The following is a 24,466-nucleotide window of genomic DNA, read 5'->3' as shown; positions in this document are numbered from 1 at the left end:
TTGCTCAGTAGTAGTGTGAGCAGGGGTCTTCTGGGCCACCCTGAATTCAATCCGCCCCATGGCTTGGCATCTCGCTCAATTTCCTTAAGAATGGATTAAACCGAGGGCCTGCCTCCGTCCCAGTGCGGTGTCGACGGAGAAACGGCATCTTCTTGCTCCCATGGAGTTTTGCTCTGGGTGAGTACGGCATCAGGTCCCGGGCGGGTGCCGTCTAGTTGGCCAGCGATCCCAGGCAGGAAACTGGCTGCACACGCGGGAGCATGTCCCTGAGAACGAGCTTGGTGCATGTATTTTCCTCTCTTCAATTCTTTAATACTCAGAGAGCGTAGGCTGATTTATCGAGAATCATTCAATGCCCATGCGATGTTTTGTAACGGCTAACACAATGTCAGGTTCCTTTGCAGTACTGTGGTTTGCTCTCAGTTACGGCCAGAAACCGGAACAGAAGGAAAGGGAGAAAGCAGGGAAGGTTCGGAGACGACAGTGCTCAGAGCTGCATGGTCGGCAGCTTCTAAAGCGTGGAGGATGGGACGGAGGAGGAGCAGGATACGGAGAAAGGGGGAAAGCAGAGGAAAAATATTCACGCCAATGGGTAAAAGGGAAAAGGTGAGAAGGAATGGAGTAGGAGAGGGAACCAATGGATGGGAGAGGCGGAGGAAGAAGGGGGAGGGGGAGGGGCAGAAGCCAATGGGGGAGCCTGGACGCGAGCGAGAACGCGGCCCCGCGCGCTCGCTCCCTCCCTCCGGCTCCGGCGCTCGCGCCTTCCCAGGCTCCCGGGAGACGAGGGCAGGGGCGGGGCCCAGCCGGGCGCGCGGCGCGGGAGGCGTCGCGAGGTGAGGGCGGCGGGGGCGGGGGATTGTGGGGAGGGCGGTGCGGGTGCGCGCGCGCGCGCCCCGTCGAGGTTGCGCCGCCGCTCCGCCCCCGGCCGGGTGTGTGGCAGCGCGCGCGCGTGTGCGTTCCGGCGGTGCGCGCCGGGAGAGATGCTGAGGTAAAGTTCGGGAGAGAGGGAGAGATCCGTCAGCGCGAGGGAGCCCGAGTGGCCGCCATTACTGAGCCCGGCGCGGCAGCGGGCGCCGGGGAAGGGGGGAGGGACGGGGCCGCCGCTGGTGGCGGGGAGGGAGGGAGGGTGGGTTACCCGGCCACGGGAGCCGTAGGGCTTGAGGTTTCGGGGCGTGTGTGTTGGGGCGGGCGGGGGGAGGTGGCTGAAGGGACGCGGCGCTCGGTGAGCGCGCCAGGGAAGAGAGGCGAGCAGAGAGTGGAGGAGGAGGCGGCGGCGGCGGGAGCGCTCCCCAGGAATGTCGCTGCCGCCGCCACCACCGGGGCCGCTGCCGTTGAGGAGGAGACGGAGGAGACCGACGGTGTTAGGTAGGACCTTGCGACTCCTCGCTCCTCTGGGCCTGCCTGTTCTCCCCCTCCCAGCCGGGGACCCTCCCGCCGCCCACTGCCCCGCTCGGTCGCCGCCGCCGGTTGTAACCAGTTCAAGGGGCTGGGGCCCCGCCGCCGCTGAGGGGAGCCCGGCGCCGCGCTCTGTCCTCGCAGGCCGGGGCGGGGAGCGGCTGCCGTGGGGGGCAGACGGGCGGCGTGAAGGGCAGAGAGGCCGGGGGAGGGGGCGCTTTCCCCACAGGTGATGGGGCAGGGGTCGGCGGGGGCCTGGTGGTGGCCGGAGTCCGCTCCAGCCCGCCGCCCTCACTTGCCCTGGTCTCCGATGGTGCGTGGGGGAGGAAGGTGGCGGTGTCTATTAGCCGGGCGGCCGCTGTTAACGAGTTCCACCTGGAACGGGAGAGGTGGGGTGGGCGCATATTCGCGGAGACAGAGTCTTCATTGCAAACTTGAGCGCCTTTCTGGGGGATCGGCCCTTTCACTTTTCCCCCCCTAGCTCCCCCCTCCTCCCTGGGTTCTGTTCACCAATTTCTTGTCTGCTTCTAAAGCTCGGGGTAGGATGTGAGAAGTTGCACTGCGCAACCAAAACACAGGGTCCTCTAAGGGTAGGCTGCGACTGGGTTGAGGTTTTGAAATTGAGTTTTCGCTAGAATAACCTCTAGATTCTCCCTCTTGTTTCCACTAAAGAAAAGTATCGGGGTGGGGGTGGGGAACTGCGCGGGAGCGCGCGCGCACTTATCCACACATAAATACACTCACTCCCTCTCTCCCTCCCTCTCCGGCGTTATTAGAAATGCAAGTGAGGTGGAGGCTCGGGTGTAGCTGAGACTGAAAGGTACTCGGAAGTCTAGGCAAACTATCAGGACGTTTAGTAAAATTCCGAGAAAGTTGTAAGGAAGATGGTTATGCTTTTACAATATGATAGAAATCCATTTTGGGCCCATGTTTAATATGTGGAATTCAAATGTTTTAAGTATAGACCAAAAGAGGTATACAGATGGTGTGTATGCGCGTTTTTAAGTTCAAATTCCCATCGATAATTTGCTTTTGCATTTGTAATTGGTAGGAAACGACATCATTTTTTAAAAAGTGTTCAGGTATGAAACAGTGAAATGCGTCGCTATGTTTACTGATCTTTCCTTATGCAGTCTTCTACAGGTGTTGGGAGGGCGGGGCTTGCCGACTCTACTTAAATTCCAAAACTAGTATTCAATTTGAATAATTAATAAGTGTTTATTTCCATTGATGTTTTCATTCATTTCAGGGAATATTTCTCTAAATCTCCACTTAACATGGTTCTTTTAACAAAAATTTGATCTGGATTCAACGCTTCAGAAAAGTATTTAGTTGAGTAAAATATTTTAATAAAATGTTTGGAAGTACTGTCAATTCCGGTTTATTTGACTTTAATGTGATGAAACTGTACTCTTATTTAGTATTCTTAGATAGAAATACTGACCATACCGGTAACCTACTAGGCAGTTTTCAGATTAAGGTTTCGCTTCCATTTTAAATTGCTTTTTCATTTTTGGCTCTTTCATCTGTTCTTTGAAATTGACCCACATTTCTTGTATCTGTAGTTGATCAGAGGAAGACCCTGGTAAATGCAGATTACCAAAAACTTGCATAGGCCTTGGAGCGTGACTAAACATACATGATTGAAAATCTGGGTATATCTGCATTTAGCTTTCAAGAAGTAGCACTTGTGATCCAATTGACTTAAAGCAGAAATTAGAGCAGTTCAGGTGACTAGATTTGGTTGTCATGGGTAGGCTACATTTTTTTTAACCCACTTCAGCATGTATTTTACCATTCTTTGTACATTAATTATAAGAGCATTGGAAATGGGGTGTATTACACTTGGATATCCAAGAAAGAATTGTCACAGAATTCTGATATCTTTATCAGTTTTTTAGCACCACTCCCCCACGTGTAAATTACTTTAGCACTTTAGAAATCCTATTGCAAAAGTAATGTCTTAATTCTGTCACATGGTACTTATCCTAACTGTTTTGAAACCGGGACCCCACCCCTCTCTTTTTCTGTTTGGAAGGCTGATTTAATCTGTACACTTAAACTCTTTTGGAGAAAATTATTTCGACCTTGAGAGTTAAGATTTTTTAAGGAATAAAATATTGTATTTGCATTCTTTTTTTGGAATTCAAGTTAGAATATTTGGAATTCAAGCTTAGAATAATAATTTGTAACTCACTTTTACATTGAGGAAAAAGTTACTTCTCAAGACGGTACTGAACTTTTACTTTTTCATCATTAATGGTACTTAACACAAGTGTTGCTTTTAGTATTCAGTTCTTAAACATAAAATGGCATAATTGGGATTTTCTTGGTAGCTGCAGAATGTTCTGTCACAACTTAAGTTTCCATAGATATTATTTTTGAAATTTATTTGGACTGATTTTTTCTTTGCATACATGGAAAGTATGCAGATGATATAGTTGACTCAAGAAGTGTTGTATAGTGTTCTGTTTTAGTAACATTTGTGTTCCTAAAGGATGTTTGTAAAATACATTTGGGGTACACCACGGGAGTCTGGTTTTGGAAAGAACTGTGAAGAAAGTTTGTAAAGTGTTCCATTATTTGGTGACTTGAGTAATCAAGCTCCTATTTAAGTGAAGGTTGGTGATAATTTTCTCAAACTAGGAAAACAAAGAAAAATATTAGTTCACTGCTTAGAATTTTAGGTATGAACTTTAATTGGTTTTCAAATTCTGTTCCTTGGATCCCTTATGGATTTTTGCTGGATGCCTTGAGACTTCCTTGATATCTCACCCTTAGAAACTAGGGCAGCTTTTATTTTTGTCTATTAAAAATATTCTTCCTAAATACAAGAATTCCTTTGAAAAAAGAAATCATCTGTATTAAAATTTGTTTGAAAGCATCCAGTTTGTATTCATTAATTCAGATTAACTTCGTTCGGCCCTTATGTGCCTGGCCTTAGGGGTACCAAGATAAGTTAGAAATAATGTAGCTCAAGCTGTAGTTGAAGCGGTAGTCACTTTACAGTAATAAATATTGATGGCTGCAAGTACTAAGAAAGGTGGAAAAGAGAGCCACTGCTTCTATCAGGGCCTCTTTGGGAAACCTTTATAGAAGAAGCATTTGAATTTGAATGTTTTGACTGCAAGTAGAACTTCCAAAGTAAGAGAGACAAAAAAGTTTTTGTTTTGTTTTCTCTATTTTGGAGATTGTCCACAATTCCTTAGATTTGCAGTCAGATAAAATAGGTTGTTAATATTTGGTTATGTCTGTATTTTACTCCTTAGGACTATTGGGAAAAAGTTATGTATAACTGTAATTTTTGGGTTAAAATAATGACTAGTGTGGTTCCATTTGGTTAGATTTTCAAGCTTTCATCACGAAGAGTTAATGGAAAAATGAATTTTCATTTTCCTAGCCTCCTATTAGGTTTAGTCTATTTTATTATCCCTGACCAATATTTTATTGAGCACCTAGGCACTAGAGTGATACAAGGAAATATAAAATGTTTGCTCCCTTAAAAGAGCTTACAGCTTTGGTGCGAAACTTCGGTGCTTGACGATTTAGGAATAAATGCCAGTTGACCCAGTAGAAGAGCCATATACAAAGTAGTACGTATTGATTTAAGAATTGGTGCAAAGAAATTTAGATAAAGGAGATATCCTTTTGAAGTTGCAGGATTGGGATCAGTGAGAAAAAAAGACATTAAGGTAATGACACTGTGGACCCACAGCATAGGAAGGTGTGGATGAATTAGCGGGGGAGTGGGGGGAAATATAAGGTAAAAATGTATGAACTCACTTTGTACATTGTAAGCCAAATTGAAGGATTTGGGGGAAAATATTAACACAAGGTTAATAGGAGTAATGGGGAAATAAATTATCTCTGCATTCCTATCTTCGTTAACTATATTTGGCATTGTCAGACAGCCTCGGAGAACTGATTCTTTGCCTTCTAATAGGGTATACAGTTTGTTTATTTTCTTCCTATTCAGTATTGTGATCCAGCATTTTATATTTCTTTCTATACTTGCCATTTTAGAACCAAGATAATATCTCTCTTTGCTTCTTTGTTTTGGTTGACTGTTAAAGGGAAGGAGAGACAGAGATCCAGATTTCTACTTTATGTCTAAGTTAATAACTCTCGGAATGCTTGTTACAAAGGGTATCACATCAAATGGTCTCTTAAATTATTTTCTCAAGTTTGTGATCTTGAAATTGATGTTACTAATCTTGACTTTACCTCATTTCATTTCTGTGTTTTCACTTGTCTTGGTAATACTGTCACCTGAAACTCAAGTGTTAGCACCATCTGTTGCTGAGACTGATCAGTTTTTCTTTAAGAAACTTGACTCATTTGTCTTTTATTTCTTTTATCTAGTAGCCAGTCACCTAAAGTCTTTGTCTTGAATGGCTCTTTTCAGTTCTGTGATAGTTCAGGTGCTTTCAAGCCTCTAGTGTTTGCCCATCTCTTAGGCATTGTGCCCATCCAAATCCAATTTTGTATTTCACTTCTAGTTTAGAATGGTTTCTTATTGCTCACTACAAAGTCTAACTCCTATTTGCCCTTGAAGACCTTCCATAGACATATCTTCAGAAATAAGTAAGTTTCTGCTTTCTAACATGGCAACTGTACTCAGCCACTCCACACTAATCACATACCAGGAAAGACTTTAAAATCCAAATCCAGTCTGTTTTTCAGAGTTTACTCAGATCCTTAAATCTACTGCAGAAGTCTGCAGATTATAGTCCGTGAGCACAATCCAGTCTGCTGCTTATCTTTGTTTAATGGCTTTTTACATTTGGAAATGGTTGGGGAAACAGTTTTGAATAATATTTTGTAATATGTGAAAATTATATGGAATTCTAATTTCATTGTCTATAATGATCATTTGTGTAAATATTGTCTGTGGCTTCTAGTATTTATTGTTTGACCTTTCACAGAAAAAGCTTTCAAAGCCCTGACCTATTCCAATTTGTACTAATCTTTCATTTCTTTGAGTTCTTACTACATTTATCAGTTCTATAGTGTATGGCATTGCCTATGTCGCCTCATCTATAGTACTTGTTAAAAATAGTGGGCAGTGGTTTTCAGCCTTTTTTTAAGAAATGCATACCTCCTTTTTAGTCTGTACCCTTTTTTGAGATTTTTATTTGACCACTTAATGTTCCTGTAAGTAAGAAAATTGTAGTTTGTTTTCCCTCCTGTGTAGCCTTACAATAATGAATGTCAAGTTATGCCCTTCCCCGTCGTGTCTCCATTCTCCAAAGTGAGAAGAAAGAACTTGGACCCTGGAAAGGAGTATATTCATAGCTCCCTGGCTTAGTCAGACCACCCTCCCTGACCACCCTATCCAAACTTCTGCCATAAAGCTAAGCAAATAGTAGCTAAGCACAGTATATATTTAATGGGTTGTTTACATAGGTTGATGTAAATGAGGTGACCCTTGATTCTTCTGTTTTCACCACAGAAGAAAGAAATGGACTAGGAAGGGCTTAGAATAACTTTGATACCATGTCCTCAGAGACAACATGTTACTAGAGGAAAGTGTGGATTAAAAATAGGATTGGCAGTAAATCTGTTTGGGAATAGTTTACACCATTATGTTAAGCAGTGAAACTTTTTCAAACAATAAATACTTGAAATATCAAAAGATAAAAATGGGTAAAAAGCAGAATTACCTTTGCTGAGTAGAGTTTGGAGAGATCCCAGACTGCTGCATACTGAGACCCTTCGGGAAGTACCCTTCAGGCTTAATGTTTATAAACCCATTTTTTTCTGTTAATGAGCAGACTCAAGGTCTTGGGGGAAGAACTGGACTGTTTATATTAGAATTTTCTGCAATGCAACACCTTATGGACCCATAACAGTATGTGATTTTTGTTAATTGTGACTATGAATGTGACTTCAAGATTTTCCAGGATCTGAGTTTGAAGATTGATTCATTTAGTCATCAAATACTTGATCTCCCATGTATATCAGGTGCCGATCTGAGTGCTGGGAATATGGTTAAAAAATAAAAATTCTCCATCCTAATGCTTTATCCTGGATCCTACAAGATATGCTTCCATGAAGACTAATTTATGGGAATATGACTTTAGCATTCCTTTCAACCTTAAGGTTGTGTGCTTATGTGGTACAAACCTTAGTCAAAGAAAATACGGAATATGATTGACTCCTATAGGCATTAAAATTGTTTACTTAACTCTCTTTTATGTGTTAAAATGCCTTTTTCATTTCCACTTCTAATTTTTATAGCATAAGTTTGTATTGAGATATACTTAAGAAAGTATATATTAAGGCAGTATTATGCCATATTCATCTTTTAGTATACAGTTGATATTTTTACTCTCAAACTTTTCTAGGTAAGTTTATCTAAGATTGTGGAATATATGATCATCTTTGGGCTTGAATCTGTCTTCTGTCTTGAATATTTGTTTATTTAAGGGATATTTTCTTTATTTGACCTAAAAAAGATGGAGTAGGGCTTCCCTGATGACTCAGTGGTAAAAAATCCTCCCTGGTCTGGGAAGATCCCACATGGTGCAGAGCAACTAAGCCCATGTGCCATTACTATTGAACCTGTGTCCTAGAGCCCAGGAGCTGTAACTACTAAAGCCTCCTGTGCCTTAGAGCCTGTGCTCCGCAACAAAAGAAGCCACTGTAACAAGAAGCCTGCACACAAAATTTGGAGGATTGCCCCCACTCTCTGTGACTAGAGAAAAACCTGTGAAGCATCGAAGACTCAGCTCAGCCAAAAATAAATATTTTTTTTAATTAAAAAAAATGGAGAATGTAATTACAAAGCTGCTTCTGTGTAATTAGGTCTTTGAAATGTACTTTTCTGTAGTAAGTGATTGTGATTTAAAAAAATGTTTCAAGTGTCAAAAATAAAAATTAGGTGATTTTTCTGACTGAATACAGGCATACTTTGTTTTATTGTGCTTTGCAGATACTGAGAGTTTGCACATTGAAAGTTTTTGGCAACCTTGTGTAGACCAAGTGCCATTTTTCCAACAGTGTTATTTTTTGATTAAGGTATGTACATATAGACATAATAGAAGCACAGTTAATAAACTGCAATATAGTGTAAGCTTTCATATGCATTGAGAAACCAGAAAATTTGTGTGACTCACTTTATTGTGTATTTGCTTTTTTGTGTTGTCTGCAACCAGACATGCAATATCTCCAAGGTATACCTGTACATTATTATAGGTCATAGTTAAATGGCAACCCACTCCAGTATTCTTGCCTGGAGAATCCCAGGGATGGGGAGCCTGGTGGGCTGCCGTCTATGGGGTCGCACAGAGTCGGACACGACTGAAGCGACTTAGCAGCAGCAGCAGCAGTCTTTATTCTGATAGCTTAATTTTTGACAAAAATTTTGGAGCCTTGAATATATGTATATTTTCTCCATAAATGATATCTTTTAGGTTAATAAATTATAGCACTTATTTAGTAAACCTAACATGCTTTACTTTTTATTTTTTTTAACCAGAGAATTAAGAACATTTGATTTTATTATTTATTAGGCTTCATACATTTATTGAATAGCTACTATGTGGGAAGGACTGTTTGGGGCTCTTGGAATATGATGATGGAATGAACAGATTTGTGCATTTGTACATCTTTTTATTTTTTTATTTTATTTTTTCATTTATTTTTATTAGTTGGAGGCTAATTACTTTCCAGTATTGTAGTGGTTTTTGCCATACATTGACATGAATCAGCCATGGATTTACATGTGTTCCCCATCCTGAACCCCCCTCCCACCTCCCTCCCCATCCCATCCCTCTGGGTCATCCCAGTGCACCAGCCCCGAGCACTTGTCTCATGCATCCAACCTGGACTTGGCAATCTGTTTCACACTTGATAATATACATGTTTCGATGCTGTTCACTAAGATCATCCCACCCTCTGTACATCTTTTAAAAACTTAGAGTGGGGAGAGGATAGGAATAGAGTTAACGACAAATAATAAAGAAGTTGTATAGTAAATTAGGATAGGCAAAGGGGAATTTGGAGATTGTTAGGGAAAGTAAGGGCGAAGGTAGGAACATGTTTAGCTTGTTCAGTGTTCTTCACTGTGACTGGAATAGAATAAGGAATGGGGAGAATTAAATGGGAATAGGTCAGAGAGTAAGAAATGGTTAGAGAAGGTAGGTTTTGTAGTAAGCCATTGAAAAGACTTAGCTTTTACTTTTTTGGAGCCATGGGAGAGTTTTAACCTAAAGAAAGGGAGAGTCTGACTTATGTTTTAAAAGAAATAGTGTGACTGTTCTGTGAACAGACTGAGGAAGAGGAGCAGGAGAGGAAGCAGAGAAATTAGTTGAGAAGCCTTTGGAATAATGAAGAGCCAGAGATGAGAATGGAATGAGATCAGATTTATAGCAATAAAGGTAGTGAAAAGCGATGATTTCTGAATGTATTTTGAAGATGAGGCCAGCAGGAATTTCCTGACAGCATATAGTAAATTGAAAGTGTGAAATATTTTTTAAAATATACTTTTTATTCATGAGTGCAATGGTTTTGTGAAAAGTTACAAAATTTAGTTTAAATCCAGAATTACTAAGAATCTTTCAGTTGACTAGATTCCTTATAGAACTTTAAAAAAGTTTTTGTTTTTTTTTTTTTGCAGAAAGCCACTTCATGTTATTAAAACTCCATTAAAAGATTATGTTGTGTTTGAATAACTTAAAACATTTCAAAACTTAGTTGTAGAGATAGCTTCATTTCAACACAGTTGTCCAACTTAAAGATTATACATTGTCATTAATTTCTGTGGAGATACTTATTCTAAACATTTCCTTGAAAGTTTATAGGATAATCTTAAAGGCAGGAGGAGAAATTACATTGCAGGTTATTACAAGTAGCACTAATGCTTAAGAAGGGCTTCCCTGGTGGCTCAGTGGTAAAGAACCTGCCTGCCAATGCTAGAGACATGGTTGAATCCCTGGGTTGGAAAGATCTCCTGGAGAAGGAAGGAAATGGCTTCCCACTCTAGTGTTCTTGCCTGGGAAATCCCATGGACAGAGGAGCCTGGTGGGCTACAGTGCATGGGGTTGCAAAAGAGTTGAACATGACTTAGTAAACAACAGTGACAGTGCTCAAGAAGGTAAAGATTGGTCATCAAGAGACTCAACCCTGTAACTTTGAGTAGGTCATTATTGCTTTTTATCTTGGTTTCTGTTTTTTTTTTTTTTACAAAGATTAAGTTATGTCAAAAATAGAAAAGGTATGTCTAGATCGACATAGTCAAGTATTAGCCATTAAAAATACTTGAAAGGAGTTTTCAAATTTAATCTAACAGCCTGCCTATAGACCTTGGCCATTAGCTTATTAGTGGGAAATTTTTAAAAGGCATTCTTTTTTCCACAGTACAGAAGAAAAACTACCTTGGTTAGTTAATGGAGTGCAATTTTGACTTGAATAGTGAGGGCCAGTGGATAAATTACATAAACTATCCAAGTGTCTGAAAGTAAATTTCCTTATAAACCTGTATAGAAAGTATAACTTTCTTCCTTGAGGTAGTTATACCATACTCATTCAAATGACAAAATCTTTTCGAGGACACGATGACAATAGTTTTCTAGTCTGGGATTTCTCAAACTTTTTCAAAATGTGAAGACACTTTTAAAAAGCTTCTGAGTTAAGTAAACGTGTAAATCAGATAAAGAAGGCACTGCTATGGTGAAGAGTTGGAGAGAGCAACTATTTGTCTAGCGTTCTTTCCTACCTCTAGATAAATGAATTTTCTCACCTGACAATCACTATATTGGTGACTCATGACAAAAACTCTGGATCTGACTTCAAAATGCCAGCGGGTAGCCTGCCTGAGAACATTGTTAGTAGAAAGAACGTGGATGTTCTTCACTGTGGTAGTTTACTGTGAATTTGGTCTGTAAACCACACATGTCACACATGGCTACCTTGTTTTTAATTTGAACTTTAATATTTGTAAGTCAGAGACTGCCACTAATTAGGATGTGTCAAAGCCTTAGTACTGAAAATTTGTCAATACAATAGAGTTTTATTTCTCTATTAAATAAAAAGCCTTCCAGTTTTCAACGACTGATAAAAGGATGATGACTTCATGGCTTCCGTTCACCTCTTAAGGGCTTTTTCTTTCAAAAAATTCATTTTGTGGTAGTGTTTTTTACTTTTATGCTGATAATTTTATATAGAAAAGTATCTCAGTCTTCTGAGGTTTATGCTCTAGGAGAGCATGAATGATTCTTTTAATGTGTTTGGATAATTATTTGTAAAAAATATTAACCGAGATGTAACCATTATGATAAGAATTAGATTTATAGCTGAAAAATTTCCACAATACTCAGGTCCATATGACATACTGTTACTTTTCTATTGAAAATTTTGTGTCTCCTAAACTGGAAAGCAGGGAACAGTCTTTCACTGCTTTGAATTGCTCTTAATTTTCAGAATAGATGTTTGTCCCCCAAAGTTAATCAAGAGCTCTGCGTAGTTCTGGTGTTTGTAGAATTCAATGTAAAAATTCCCTGAAGTAATCACTGGTTATATTTTCTTTTGGTATACATTTAAGAGGATATTGTCTGCAATTTTTTGCTTGTCTAGTAAGAAAGAAAGACTTTGTATCCTGATGCTTGCAGGGGTTTTTTTTGTTTTTTTTTTAACCATTTGTTATGGAATCACTATGTTATTTTCACAAACTAATTTCCCTTTTTATTGCTCTTTATAACTTTGTTACCCAGTTAGTTCACTGTTTTCTTTTCAGTAAGTATCCATTAAGTAGCCCAATTGTTCTTTTCTGTAGTTAAAGTAAAGAATGTTAAACTTGATGCTCAGTGCAAATATTCAGTTTGATCACATTAGGATTTAAAATTTTTTTACTTGATAAAAGAAAGTTAATAGGATTGAGTGGGACTGCCCTAATTTCTTACACTGCTAGTTATTGTATGTACTGCTCTCAGATAAATACTGGTAAGTCCCCAGCCTGAACACGTCATTTTTTAATAAATCTTCAACAGCTTCCTTGATTCCAACAATCAAATCTTAAAAACAAAATATTTATTAAGCATTTTTTCTTTGCATCTAACATTAACAAAGAAAAACTTAGTTCTTAAATTTGTTTAGATAGGCAGCTTCATTTTATACATGGGGAAACCGTGTCTCAAAAGATTTAGGGTTTCACTGTTGTTGTAAACTAATAAATGTTAGGAATTTAATTTGAAGTCATTTCCATTTACTCATGATTTTCTTCTACTTAATTTTGGTCCTTCAACATTATATTACAAAAGTGAACCTAATAAATACTTTGCTTGAGTGTTTGGTGGCTGATACAGTTAAAATTAGTATTTCCTTGAGGTTGCTAGGATAAACTTAGAGAATACAAGAATAAATCTTGAGATTTTATTTTAAAATACTGTATTAGAAATATTAGTCAAAATTTTAAATTGCCACAATAATTTCTTTTTACCATTAGTATAGCAGATGTAGACTATAATCTTAATAGATATTTACTTGCAATTTTGAGGGTAGTGGAGAAACCACATATTTGCGGCAAATAGTGGTTATTTTCTGACCTTTAATTTTTTTTTCCCTCGTGGTCTTTATGATCTTTTATTTTGTCTGGATTGAAGATATTTTTCATATATGTTGATATACATGACTGGATATTTTCCTTGTGAAATTTGGTATGGTAGAAATTATGTATTGCTTTTCATTCAACCTCAAAAGAATGTGAAGAGTCTCCAAATAAAACCATTGTAAGAGACTAATTCATTGTTTCCACACAAATAACCTGAATTAAATTACATGCAAGTCTTAAGGGTTATTTGTTGTTGTTTTTATGTCAAATAATTCTAAAAGATTGTTTCAGATATATAATCTTAAAATTCTTAAAAAAAAATTCTTGAGCTTTGTGCTACTCAAAATAAGATCTGTGAGCTCTTTGTAAATACTCTGAGAGGAAATAAATGCAGGAATCAGGAACATTTAGAAACAGTTTGGCAGTAATTTTTTGTCTCTTGAATCTAATAAGAAATTGGGGCCTACATTTTTTAAAAGATTTTATTCAGATTAAAAATTTCATTGTATTTTTAAAAATTGACTTGCAGATATGAAATAAACATTGGTCCTTAGTTTGAGAAGTGTTGATCCAGCTAATCACTGTAATGATTTGTATTAACTGCTCATTTTTTTCCATTTTCTTGTTTACGTATATGAATATATTTAATTGGTTTTGTATATAATTGATAGATTGCATAAGACTTTTAAAATTCTAAAATCTTGCTAAATTCACATGAAATTCCATTTTAGGGAATAAGTTTTGGGGAACCATGTAATAGAAAGCAGATAGTTTTTTTTTAAGTTGAGAGAGAGTTATTAAGGCAACTAGTTTGTTTTAGTTATCAAACATAGCCTCCAGTCAGAGAAGACAGGAAAATTGAGGGAAGGGAAGGACTAGAAACAAAATGCATATTTGGTTAATAGGGTTTTATTTTAAAGTTTGTAAGATCACATTAAAATTTGTATTTAGTTTTTTTAGTTGTTAGATTTGCCTTAAATTTTGGGGTCCTCTTGCACTTTTAATAGTAAATCATGAACTGTCTTTGGTGATTTCTTAAAATACTGTGACATTGTTAACTTGTCTGGTGCTTTATTGTGAACATTAATGTGTATATAGTTCAGCATGTATAATTCATGACTAAGATTTGTCTTTTTTCTCTTTCTAGGAAGATGATCCATATGATCTTGAAGACCTTTCTGCACAGAAATGAGGGAAATACAAAGAACCAAATGTAGTTCTGAAATGTATTTTGAGATGATTTTATTTTCAAAATGAGAAGTATATCTGGTTATCTTTATGAATGTAGAGACATGACAAGAGAGTTATGATGGCAAAAAACAAAGAGCCTCGCCCCCCGTCCTATACCATCAGTGTGGTTGGACTCTCTGGGACTGAAAAAGACAAGGGTAACTGTGGAGTTGGAAAGTCTTGTTTGTGCAATAGATTTGTACGCTCAAAAGCTGATGAGTATTATCCAGAACACACTTCCGTGCTTAGCACCATTGACTTCGGAGGACGAGTAGTAAACAATGATCATTTTTTGTACTGGGGTGACATAACGCAAAGTGGTGAAGATGGAGTAGAATGCAAAATTCATGTCATCGAACAAACTGAGTTCATTGATGACCAGACTTTCTTGCCTCATCGGAGTACGAATTTGCAACCATATATAAAGCGTGCAGCTGCCTCTAAATTGCAGTCAGCAGAAAAACTAATGTACATTTGCACTGATCAACTAGGCTTGGAGCAAGATTTTGAACAGAAGCAAATGCCTGAAGGGAAGCTCAATGTAGATGGATTTTTATTGTGCATTGACGTAAGTCAGGGATGCAATAGGAAGTTTGATGACCAACTTAAATTTGTGAATAACCTTTTTGTCCAACTATCAAAATCAAAAAAGCCTGTAATAATAGCAGCAACTAAATGTGATGAATGTGTGGATCATTATCTTAGAGAAGTTCAGGCCTTTGCTTCAAATAAAAAGAACCTCCTTGTAGTGGAAACATCAGCACGATTTAATGTCAATATTGAGACATGTTTCACTGCACTGGTACAAATGTTGGATAAAACTCGTGGCAAGCCTAAAATTATTCCTTATCTGGATGCTTATAAAACACAGAGACAACTTGTTGTCACAGCAACAGATAAGTTTGAAAAACTTGTGCAGACTGTGAGAGATTATCATGCAACTTGGAAAACTGTTAGTAACAAATTGAAAAATCATCCTGATTATGAAGAATACATCAACTTAGAGGGAACAAGAAAGGCTAGAAATACATTCTCAAAACACATAGAACAGCTTAAACAGGAACATATAAGAAAAAGGAGAGAAGAATATATAAATACTTTACCAAGAGCTTTTAACACTCTTTTGCCAAATCTGGAAGAGATTGAACATTTGAATTGGTCAGAAGCTTTGAAGTTAATGGAAAAGAGAGCAGATTTTCAGTTATGTTTTGTGGTGCTAGAAAAAACACCTTGGGATGAAACTGACCATATAGACAAAATTAATGATAGACGGATCCCATTTGACCTCCTGAGCACTTTAGAAGCTGAAAAAGTCTATCAGAACCATGTACAGCATCTAATATCAGAGAAGAGGAGGGTAGAAATGAAGGAAAAATTCAAGAAGACTTTGGAAAAAATCCAGTTTATTTCACCTGGGCAACCATGGGAGGAAGTTATGTGCTTTGTAATGGAGGATGAAGCCTTCAAATACATCACTGAGGCTGATAGCAAAGAGGTGTATGGTAGGCATCAGCGAGAAATAGTCGAAAAAGCCAAAGAAGAGTTTCAGGAAATGCTTTTTGAACATTCTGAACTTTTTTATGATTTAGATCTTAATGCAACACCTAGTTCAGATAAAATGAGTGAAATTCATACAGTTTTGAGTGAAGAACCTAGATATAAAGCTTTACAGAAACTCGCACCAGATAGGGAGTCTCTTCTGCTTAAGCACATAGGGTTTGTTTATCATCCCACTAAAGAAACGTGTCTTAGTGGCCAAAACTGTACAGACATTAAAGTAGAGCAGTTACTTGCCAGCAGTCTTTTGCAGTTGGATCATGGTCGCTTACGGTTGTATCATGATAGCACCAATATAGATAAAGTTAACCTTTTCATTTTAGGGAAAGATGGCCTTGCCCAAGAACTAGCAAATGAGATAAGGACACAATCCACTGACGATGAGTATGCCTTAGATGGAAAAATTTATGAACTTGATCTTCGGCCTGTTGATGCCAAGTCGCCTTACTTTTTAAGTCAGTTATGGACTGCTGCCTTTAAACCACATGGGTGCTTTTGTGTATTTAATTCCATTGAGTCACTGAATTTTATTGGGGAATTTATTGGAAAAATAAGAACTGAAGCTTCTCAGATCAGAAAAGATAAGTATATGGCCAACCTTCCATTTACTTTAATTCTGGCTAATCAGAGAGATTCTATTAGTAAGAATCTACCAATTCTCAGGCACCAAGGGCAACAGTTGGCAAACAAGTTACAATGTCCTTTTGTAGATGTACCTGGTGGTACATACCCTCGTAAATTTAATGAAACCCAAATAAAGCAAGCTCTAAGAGGAGTGTTAGAGTCTGTTAAACATAATTTAGATGTGGTGAGCCCAGTTCCCACCAATAAGGATGTATCGGAAGCTGACTTGAGAATTGTAATGTGTGCCATGTGTGGTGATCCGTTTAGTGTGGATCTTATTCTCTCACCCTTCCTTGATTCTCATTCTTGTAGTGCTGCCCAAGCTGGGCAGAATAATTCCCTAATGCTTGATAAAATCATTGGTGAAAAAAGGCGGCGAATACAGATCACAATATTATCATACCATTCCTCAATTGGAGTCAGGAAAGATGAACTGGTTCATGGGTATATACTTGTGTATTCTGCCAAACGGAAAGCATCAATGGGAATGCTTCGAGCATTTCTGTCAGAGGTTCAGGACACCATCCCTGTACAACTGGTGGCAGTTACTGACAGCCAAGCAGACTTTTTTGAAAATGAGGCCATCAAGGAGTTAATGACTGAAGGAGAACACATTGCAACTGAGATCTCTGCTAAATTTACAGCATTGTATTCTTTATCTCAGTATCATCGGCAAACTGAGGTCTTTACACTGTTTTTCAGTGATGTTCTAGAGAAAAAAAATATGATAGAAAATTCCTATTTATCTGATAGTACAAGGGAATCAACCCATCAGAGTGAAGATGTTTTCCTGCCATCTCCCAGAGACTGTTTTCCCTACAACAACTACCCTGATTCAGATGATGATACAGAAGCACCACCTCCTTATAGTCCAATTGGGGATGATGTACAGCTGCTTCCAACACCTAGTGACCGATCCAGATATAGATTAGATTTGGAAGGAAATGAATACCCTATTCACAGCACCCCGAATTGTCATGACCATGAACGCAACCATAAAGTGCCTCCACCTATTAAACCTAAACCAGTTGCACCGAAGACAAACGTGAAAAAATTGGATCCAAACCTTTTAAAAACAATTGAAGCTGGTATTGGTAAAAATCCAAGAAAACAGACTTCTCGGGTGCCTTTGGCACATCCTGAAGATATGGATCCTTCAGATAACTACTCAGAACCCATTGACACAATTTTCAAGCAGAAGGGCTATTCTGATGAGATATACGTTGTCCCAGATGACAGTCAGAATCGTGTTATTAAAATTAGAAACTCATTTGTAAATAACACCCAAGGAGATGAAGAAAATGGATTTTCTGATAGAACCTCGAAAAGTCATGGAGAACGGAGACCTTCAAAATACAAATATAAATCTAAAACCCTATTTAGTAAAGCCAAGTCATACTACAGAAGAACACATTCAGATGCAAGTGATGATGAGGCTTTCACGACTTCTAAAGCAAAAAGGAAAGGAAGACATCGTGGAAGTGAGGAAGACCCGCTGCTTTCTCCTGTTGAAACTTGGAAAGGTGGTATTGATAATCCTGCAATCACTTCAGACCAAGAGTTAGATGAGAAGAAGATGAAGAAGAAAACCCACAAAGTCAAAGAAGACAAAAAAGTAAGTTCAGTGTATGGTTCATAATGTTTCCGAAGATGTTTGTTTTGACTTTAAAAAAATTGTTTTTTAAGATAATGGATTTGATGTCAGTGAGAAGTTAGGCTGTCTGTCATTTAGTAAGTGTAATTGGCAGCTCTTTTTAATTTTCTGAATATTTTGTGAGGATTGATTATTTTTTGTTACTTTATTTTTTGTTACTTCATTTTATTTACTTGTGCTTTAGCTTATTTATTTTGCAAAGAGTCAGACATGACTGGGCAACTGAACAGCAAAAAACTTATTTGGGGTGGAAGTTTGATTTTGTATTCTTCAGCATAAAAATTCTAGGGTGAATATGTAGATTCTGTCTACAGAAACTTAGATATAAAATGCTTTTGTTCATTTTCTGTTTGTCTGTAAACATCCTATTTGTCTGTTTTTCCCTTTTGACTTAGCAGTTTTGCAGCTTGATTTGTTGACATAAATATATTAATTTGATATATTGGCATATTTGATATATTGTTGCGCTTTGCTTTTTGCACTTCCCAGATACTGCATTTTTTACAAATTGAAGGTTTGTGGCAATCCTGCAATGATCAAGGCTTCATAGCACCATTTTTCCAGTAGCATTTTCTTACTTCTTACTTGCTTTTGTGTTACATTTTGGTAATTCTCAAAATATTTCAAATTTTAAAATTATTATATTTGTTACAGTGGTCAGTGATTTTTGATGTTACTATTGCAAAAAGATTACAACTCACTGAAGGCTCAAATAATGGTTAACACATTTTAACTACATTTTTAAAATTGATGTACGTACATTGTTTTTTTTAGACATAATACTGTCGTACACTTAATAGCCTGCCATATAGTGTACATGTAATTTTTATATGCACTGGGAAATCAGAGAATTTCTGTGATTCACTTTATTGTGATATTTGTTTTTAGGCAGTGGTTTGGAACTCAACCTGTATTATCTCCAAGACATGCCTATATAACATTGCTTTCAATTTTAGATTCATTGTGTTACGATACTTGAACTTAAGAGAATTGGAAAACATGATATTTTGGAAGCTTTTAGATCTATAAGTGATTTTTTAATCCTTCAGTGTTTCACCTTAAACATAAATGTCACTTAAATGTTTGAACCTCTGTTCTTAAAAAGATAAACATAAGTTACAATGCAGCTTTATAAATATAGTTTTATGCTGCAATTATACTTTAGAGCTTTGTATTATATATGTACAGTGAGGTGCCTTGGATGTCTCCAAGGCTAACTATTTATATCATAATTATCTGTGGTATTTTTTCCTTTACACATTACAGAAAAGCTGGAGCATTTTACTGCAGCTTTTGTTTGCCTGGAAATTATTTTCATTGTGTAAGGTGGACTTGAGTAAGTTGTCTTCTGTTTCAATTTAGTGAGCATTCACTAAAAACCTGCTATATGGTTAAGTCTGTACAAAAAGCTGTTGAAGGATATAAAAGAATTGAAGATGCGCATCCCTAAAAAAGCTTAAATGTTAGTTTGAAAGACAGTACCCTGTTTTTGGAACAGAGGTAGAAAAGTAACACTAGAGCACTGTAGGGAAGCACAGTATAACAGTTAAGAGCACATGATCTAGAGCCGGACTGCTAGGGTTTGAATCCGCTTACTAGCTGTGTAACTTCTGTATATGCCTTTCAAGGAAGATGGAGATAAACGTATTTCCCTATGAAAAATACGTTCATAGTTATTTAAAATAGTGCTTGGCATGTGGTAACTTGATTAAATAAAAAAGTATATACATTATTTTGTGATAATACTGTCAGATACATGTATTAAGTGAATACAAGATGAGAGATCACCATAGGGGCATAGAGTTAGGTTCATAAAACTTCATGAAAAAGGTTAATCACCAGTTTTGAGTATTTTGATTGGTTTTTAGGAAGAAGAAAAGATACTTTAAGAGGGGTAAGTCATTTGTACCGAGGTGTAAAATTGTGTCTAGGCAAGTTAAGATACAATAGGAAACTGTCCCAGTTGAGGGTATTGTGCAATGTCATTGCCTTTATAGGGAGTTGGTAATGGACAGGGAGGCCTGGAGTGCTGCAATCAATGGGGTCACAAAGAGTCCCACACGACTGAGCAACTGAACTGAAACTTACAAGAGTCTGCTAAACTCAAAAGCTAGTTTAAATCCAGAAGCAGTTAGTTAAGCAGGGCCTAAGCAGCAAGAAAATTGTTTTGTACTTGAGATTCCAAATAGGGAGGAGATTGGCATCAGGTAGTCTAGCTAGGAGGCCGATGTACACGTTCAGTTTTGAAGTGATGAGTACAGAGACCAAATGAGAAATCAACAAAACTAGAAGTTTTATTATTTGAAAATACTAGAAACATAGACAAAAATCTGGCAAGATCAGGTAAAAAGAGGTGTAAACCCTGAGAATGAAAAGGGTACTATAATTACAGATAGCTTAATTACAGATAGATCAGATTAATAAGCAGAGAAGGCAATGGCACCCCACTCCAGTACTCTTGCCTGGAAAATCCCATGGACGGAGGAGCCTGGTGGGCTGCAGTCCATGGGGTCACTGAGGGTTGGGCATGACTGAGGGACTTCACCTTCACTTTTCACTTTCATGCATTGGAGAAGGAAATGGCAGCCCACTTGCCTGGAGAATCCCAGGGACAGGGGAGCCTGGTGGGCTGCCATCTATGGGGTCTCAGAGTTGGACACGACTGAAGCGACTTAGCAGCAGCAGCGGGAGATTAATAAGATAGTAGAAAATACTGTCAACAATTTAGATCAATAAATTTGAAAGTTAAGCAAAGTTGAAGTCCATGACAAAAAAGCTTAGAATAATCCTGTAACTGTTAAATAAGTTATGAAGTAGTAGTTACATCTTAGCACAAAAATACCAGGCCCAGGTAAAATTCTCCAGGAGACTTTTTAAGGAACAGGTCATTCCAATGTTCTACAAATCCAGAAAATAGGAAGAGTAGGAGAATTCATTTAATTTATTCTCTGTGAAGTTATCTATTCTTAGTCCCAGAACCAGTCAATGATAATGTAAGAAAGGAAAATTGTAGTCCCATTTTACTTATGAGTGCACATGCAAAAATTTTAAAGTGCAGGTCCACAGATCTTTAACTGCAACTTTGAAATCTATAACCTCTGAAAATCAAAAATTTTTGTAGAATTCGGCAGCATGATCTGATTTACTCTGTTCTTGGGAAAATCCTACATGAACTGGTGTGTGAGGCTACATATAATCATTGTCTTATCTAAAAAAATATCCATATAGTTCCCTGCAGTTATATTCATGTATTTGAACACAGGGTACTGACCCAAAGTTTGTTGGAGTTGTTATGTAATAGACATTTTTTGTACTGTACAATATCGGTAATGACTGAAATTTTGAGTTCTAAAATACATGTTACCCTAAGAGTTTTAATTAAGGGATTATAGATGTATTTAAGGGCAAAAAAAAAATTCAACAATATATAAAAACCACTTGATAAAATTTCATTCATTAGCTTCCTACTAATTTAGTGGAAAGCTACTAAATTATGAACAGGTGAGAGCTTACTTGAGAACAGGTATCTATAAATACACAAACAAGTGAAATCACTTTAAATAACATCCTCATGAGGGAAATGAATTCCCTTTTCACCCAGAAACAAGATAGAATGTTTATAATATCACCACTTCCAGTCAGTATTATACAGAGATCCTAGTTAAAGCAGTAAGATAAGGAAAAGATAATAAAAGCGTGAGCATTGGAAAGAAACAAAACTTTTGTTAGTGGCTGATGGTGTGATTGGCCTATGTGAATGCCAAGTAGGATCTGCAGATAAGTTATAATATTAATAAAAGAGCAAAGTTAGTTCCATATATCATCAATAATCAAGTCAGTTGCATCTCTATACATCAGCAATAAATAACTAGAAAAAATAGTTAGAGAAGACACCATTTACAAAAGCATAGTAGACTATCTAGTGCCTGGGAGTAATTGTAACATAATGTGCAAACCTCTGTGTTGAAAAGCATAAAACATTATTTTAAGACATTAAAGAGCATATAAATAAATGGGGAGCTGTTGCCTTCCTATCCATGAATGTGGCTTATCATAAAGAAGTTATTGTTCTTCAGACTACATCTCTAGATTATGTTGTTTCACTAAAGTGTCAAAGATTTTTCAAGAAATTTTACACAGATTCTAATACAAATATGGAAAAGTAAATAATAAATACAAATATTGAATAGCTAGGACACTTCTGAAGAAGAAAGGCAGAGGTGGAGTGGTGACATATCTGCTTATTTTGTCAACTTGTGTAGAACTTTAGTATTTAACACAGTGTGGTTAAATAGAGACAGTCACATTGACCAGTAAAATAGAACAGAGAGCTCCCAAATATACAGACCTCAAACTCAGAACTGTCCTTCCAAGCCACCTAAGACTGTTGAACACTTGAAATGTGGCTAATCTGAATTAGGAAAAACTGGTCTACAGGGTAAGTAAAGACTTCCCTGAGACCTGTCATTTTGTTCGATCTGATAGATGAATAGAACTTAAATAGAGGAGTGGTTGGGTGGATGAAGAGAATGTGCATGTTCTTAAAGGATGTGACCAGTCAATGTGACTAGTCAATGGTCTAAAACCGTTGTTGACAAACTTTCTGTAAAGAGCTGAATAATAAGTATATGAGACTCTGAAGGTGTAATACATCCTGTATTGTAAGTGCTCAGTTTTGCTGTTGCACTGCAAAAGCAGCCATGGACAATACGTAAGTGAAAAACAGGCAACAGGGTAAATTGGTCCGCTAGGCCGTAGTTGGCTGATGCCTGAACTATGGGAGAGAATAGTAAAGGAGAGATTTGAGAGTGGGGACTGGACTCAGACCTTTTTAGCACTGTTGGACTTTTTGTTATTGAGCCTAAGAGTAAATTGAAATTAACAGAATTAGTGAAACTGAAATCACTTAATTTCAGTGTGAAGTATGGGTTGAGTGATATGGAAGACCAGCAGGCATTTACTGTAGCCTAAGTGAATCGTGATGAAAGATTTGAATAGTTGGAGTGGGGAGGGAGAATGGTGGCAATAGATAGAATGGGGTGGATTTGGTTAATATTTTGCATATATGAGGGAAGGGTAAAGATGATGAATGAGAGAGGAAAGATACCGCCTTGGTTTCTAGCTTGTGCAGCTTAATCAGTGATGATGCTGTTCCTTACATAGAGCATTGGAAATTTGCCAGGTTTGGAGTTGAGGGGTAGAAATTAGAGTTCAGATGGAGGTATCAAGTAGGCATTTAGATATGCAGATCTTCGGAGAAGAGGTCTGAGTTGGAGATACATATTTAGGAGACAATGAAGCAGAGATGGCAGTAGATGAAATGACATAGGGAGCGTGAATACAGTTGTCTAACTCAGCCTTTGAAGAGCTACCAATGTTGAATGGCCAGGTAGTAGAGATGATCCTTAAAGGTAGGGAGAGTAAACATAGACCACATACCCTTTCTTAGCTGATTGCCTCACCTGTAAATTAAGTATTACAATATTTTCCTTGGGATTATGATAGAAATTGGAACTCTGTGTTTCAAATGCCTGACATGTAGCAGTAAATGCTACTCATTTATGCTATTATAATAAATATATCATACTCAATATATATTATTACTCAATAAATATATTATACTCAATAAATGCTATTATAATGTGCTTCATGCCTGAAATATCCCAGTATACTCCAACTGTATTTCAGAATAGTCCTCTATTCCATTTGCTGGATTAGTTTCTTGACTCATTTTAAAATTAAATACTCCTAAGTTTTGCACGTAGGTGATTTCTGATCCTAAGTTTATGCACTTCTTTTCTTTTGTTTTCTAAGAGAAAAGTTCATTCTTTTAACCTTTGTTCTTTGATTCCAGCATGGGAGCTATAGTCTAGGAATATTTTTTTAGGTTCCTTGACATCTGGAAAAATCATAACATTTGGGTATTAGCGGCATTTAAAAGAGGCTCAAAGACCTGATTCTCCTAATGTAGGCTTTCATTGTCATTTCTGCCAATCAGACAAGGCTTTATGCTTAATTATCTTTTGTTCCATACCCCAAAAGGAGTTTAGTATTAGTTGTGGGAACAAAAGCTGTAAGATATTTCTTGATTTGGAAAGATTTGTAAGGATTATTTTCTTAAATCATGACCATTATACACATATATATTTCTGTGTAAAGGAAATTTTCCAAAGCAATACCTGCTTTATAAGTTATTTTGATTTTCTAGCCTATTATAATGAAAAAATAGGTGCTGGTTGTGACCTATTGATTTTGTAACTTAAAAGTGCTTGTAAAACAGTGTTTAAGAGAATGAACTAAATGAGAAAATTTGAGTTGTGTTAATAAAATTGCCAGTTTTTAACACATGCATACAATGAAGTGAGGTGTACTTGTCTTTTCTTCAGTATCCATTTTGGTGCTATCCTCTTGATTCAGATAGTAAATAGTAGAATACTTGGTGAATTTTGTGGTGCATT

The 24,466-nt window shown here is 37.5% G+C and overlaps 1 protein-coding gene across 5 annotated transcripts in view; it reads left to right on the top strand.

Annotated features, from left to right (window-relative positions):
- ARHGAP5 (Rho GTPase activating protein 5) overlaps positions 1-24,466 on the top strand; it is a 100,878-nt gene that overhangs the window by 30,286 nt on the left and 46,126 nt on the right. For 2 of the 5 annotated variants that reach the window (XM_020870542.2, XM_020870537.2), the window contains exons 1-2: positions 1,179-1,365; positions 14,091-17,969. In XM_020870542.2, coding sequence (XP_020726201.1) covers positions 14,250-17,969 — 3,720 coding nt within the window. In that variant the 5' untranslated portion in view covers positions 1,179-1,365; positions 14,091-14,249. Of the gene's footprint in view, positions 1-893; positions 989-1,178; positions 1,366-8,329; positions 8,416-14,090; positions 17,970-24,466 lie in introns of those variants that run through there. The other 3 variants (XM_020870539.2, XM_020870540.2, XM_070478047.1) reach the window with 3 other exon arrangements.

This window comes from Odocoileus virginianus, chromosome 16, assembly GCF_023699985.2.
Source record: "Odocoileus virginianus isolate 20LAN1187 ecotype Illinois chromosome 16, Ovbor_1.2, whole genome shotgun sequence".
Lineage (NCBI taxonomy): Eukaryota > Metazoa > Chordata > Mammalia > Artiodactyla > Cervidae > Odocoileus > Odocoileus virginianus.
This window is presented reverse-complemented; position numbering and strand designations above follow the sequence as displayed.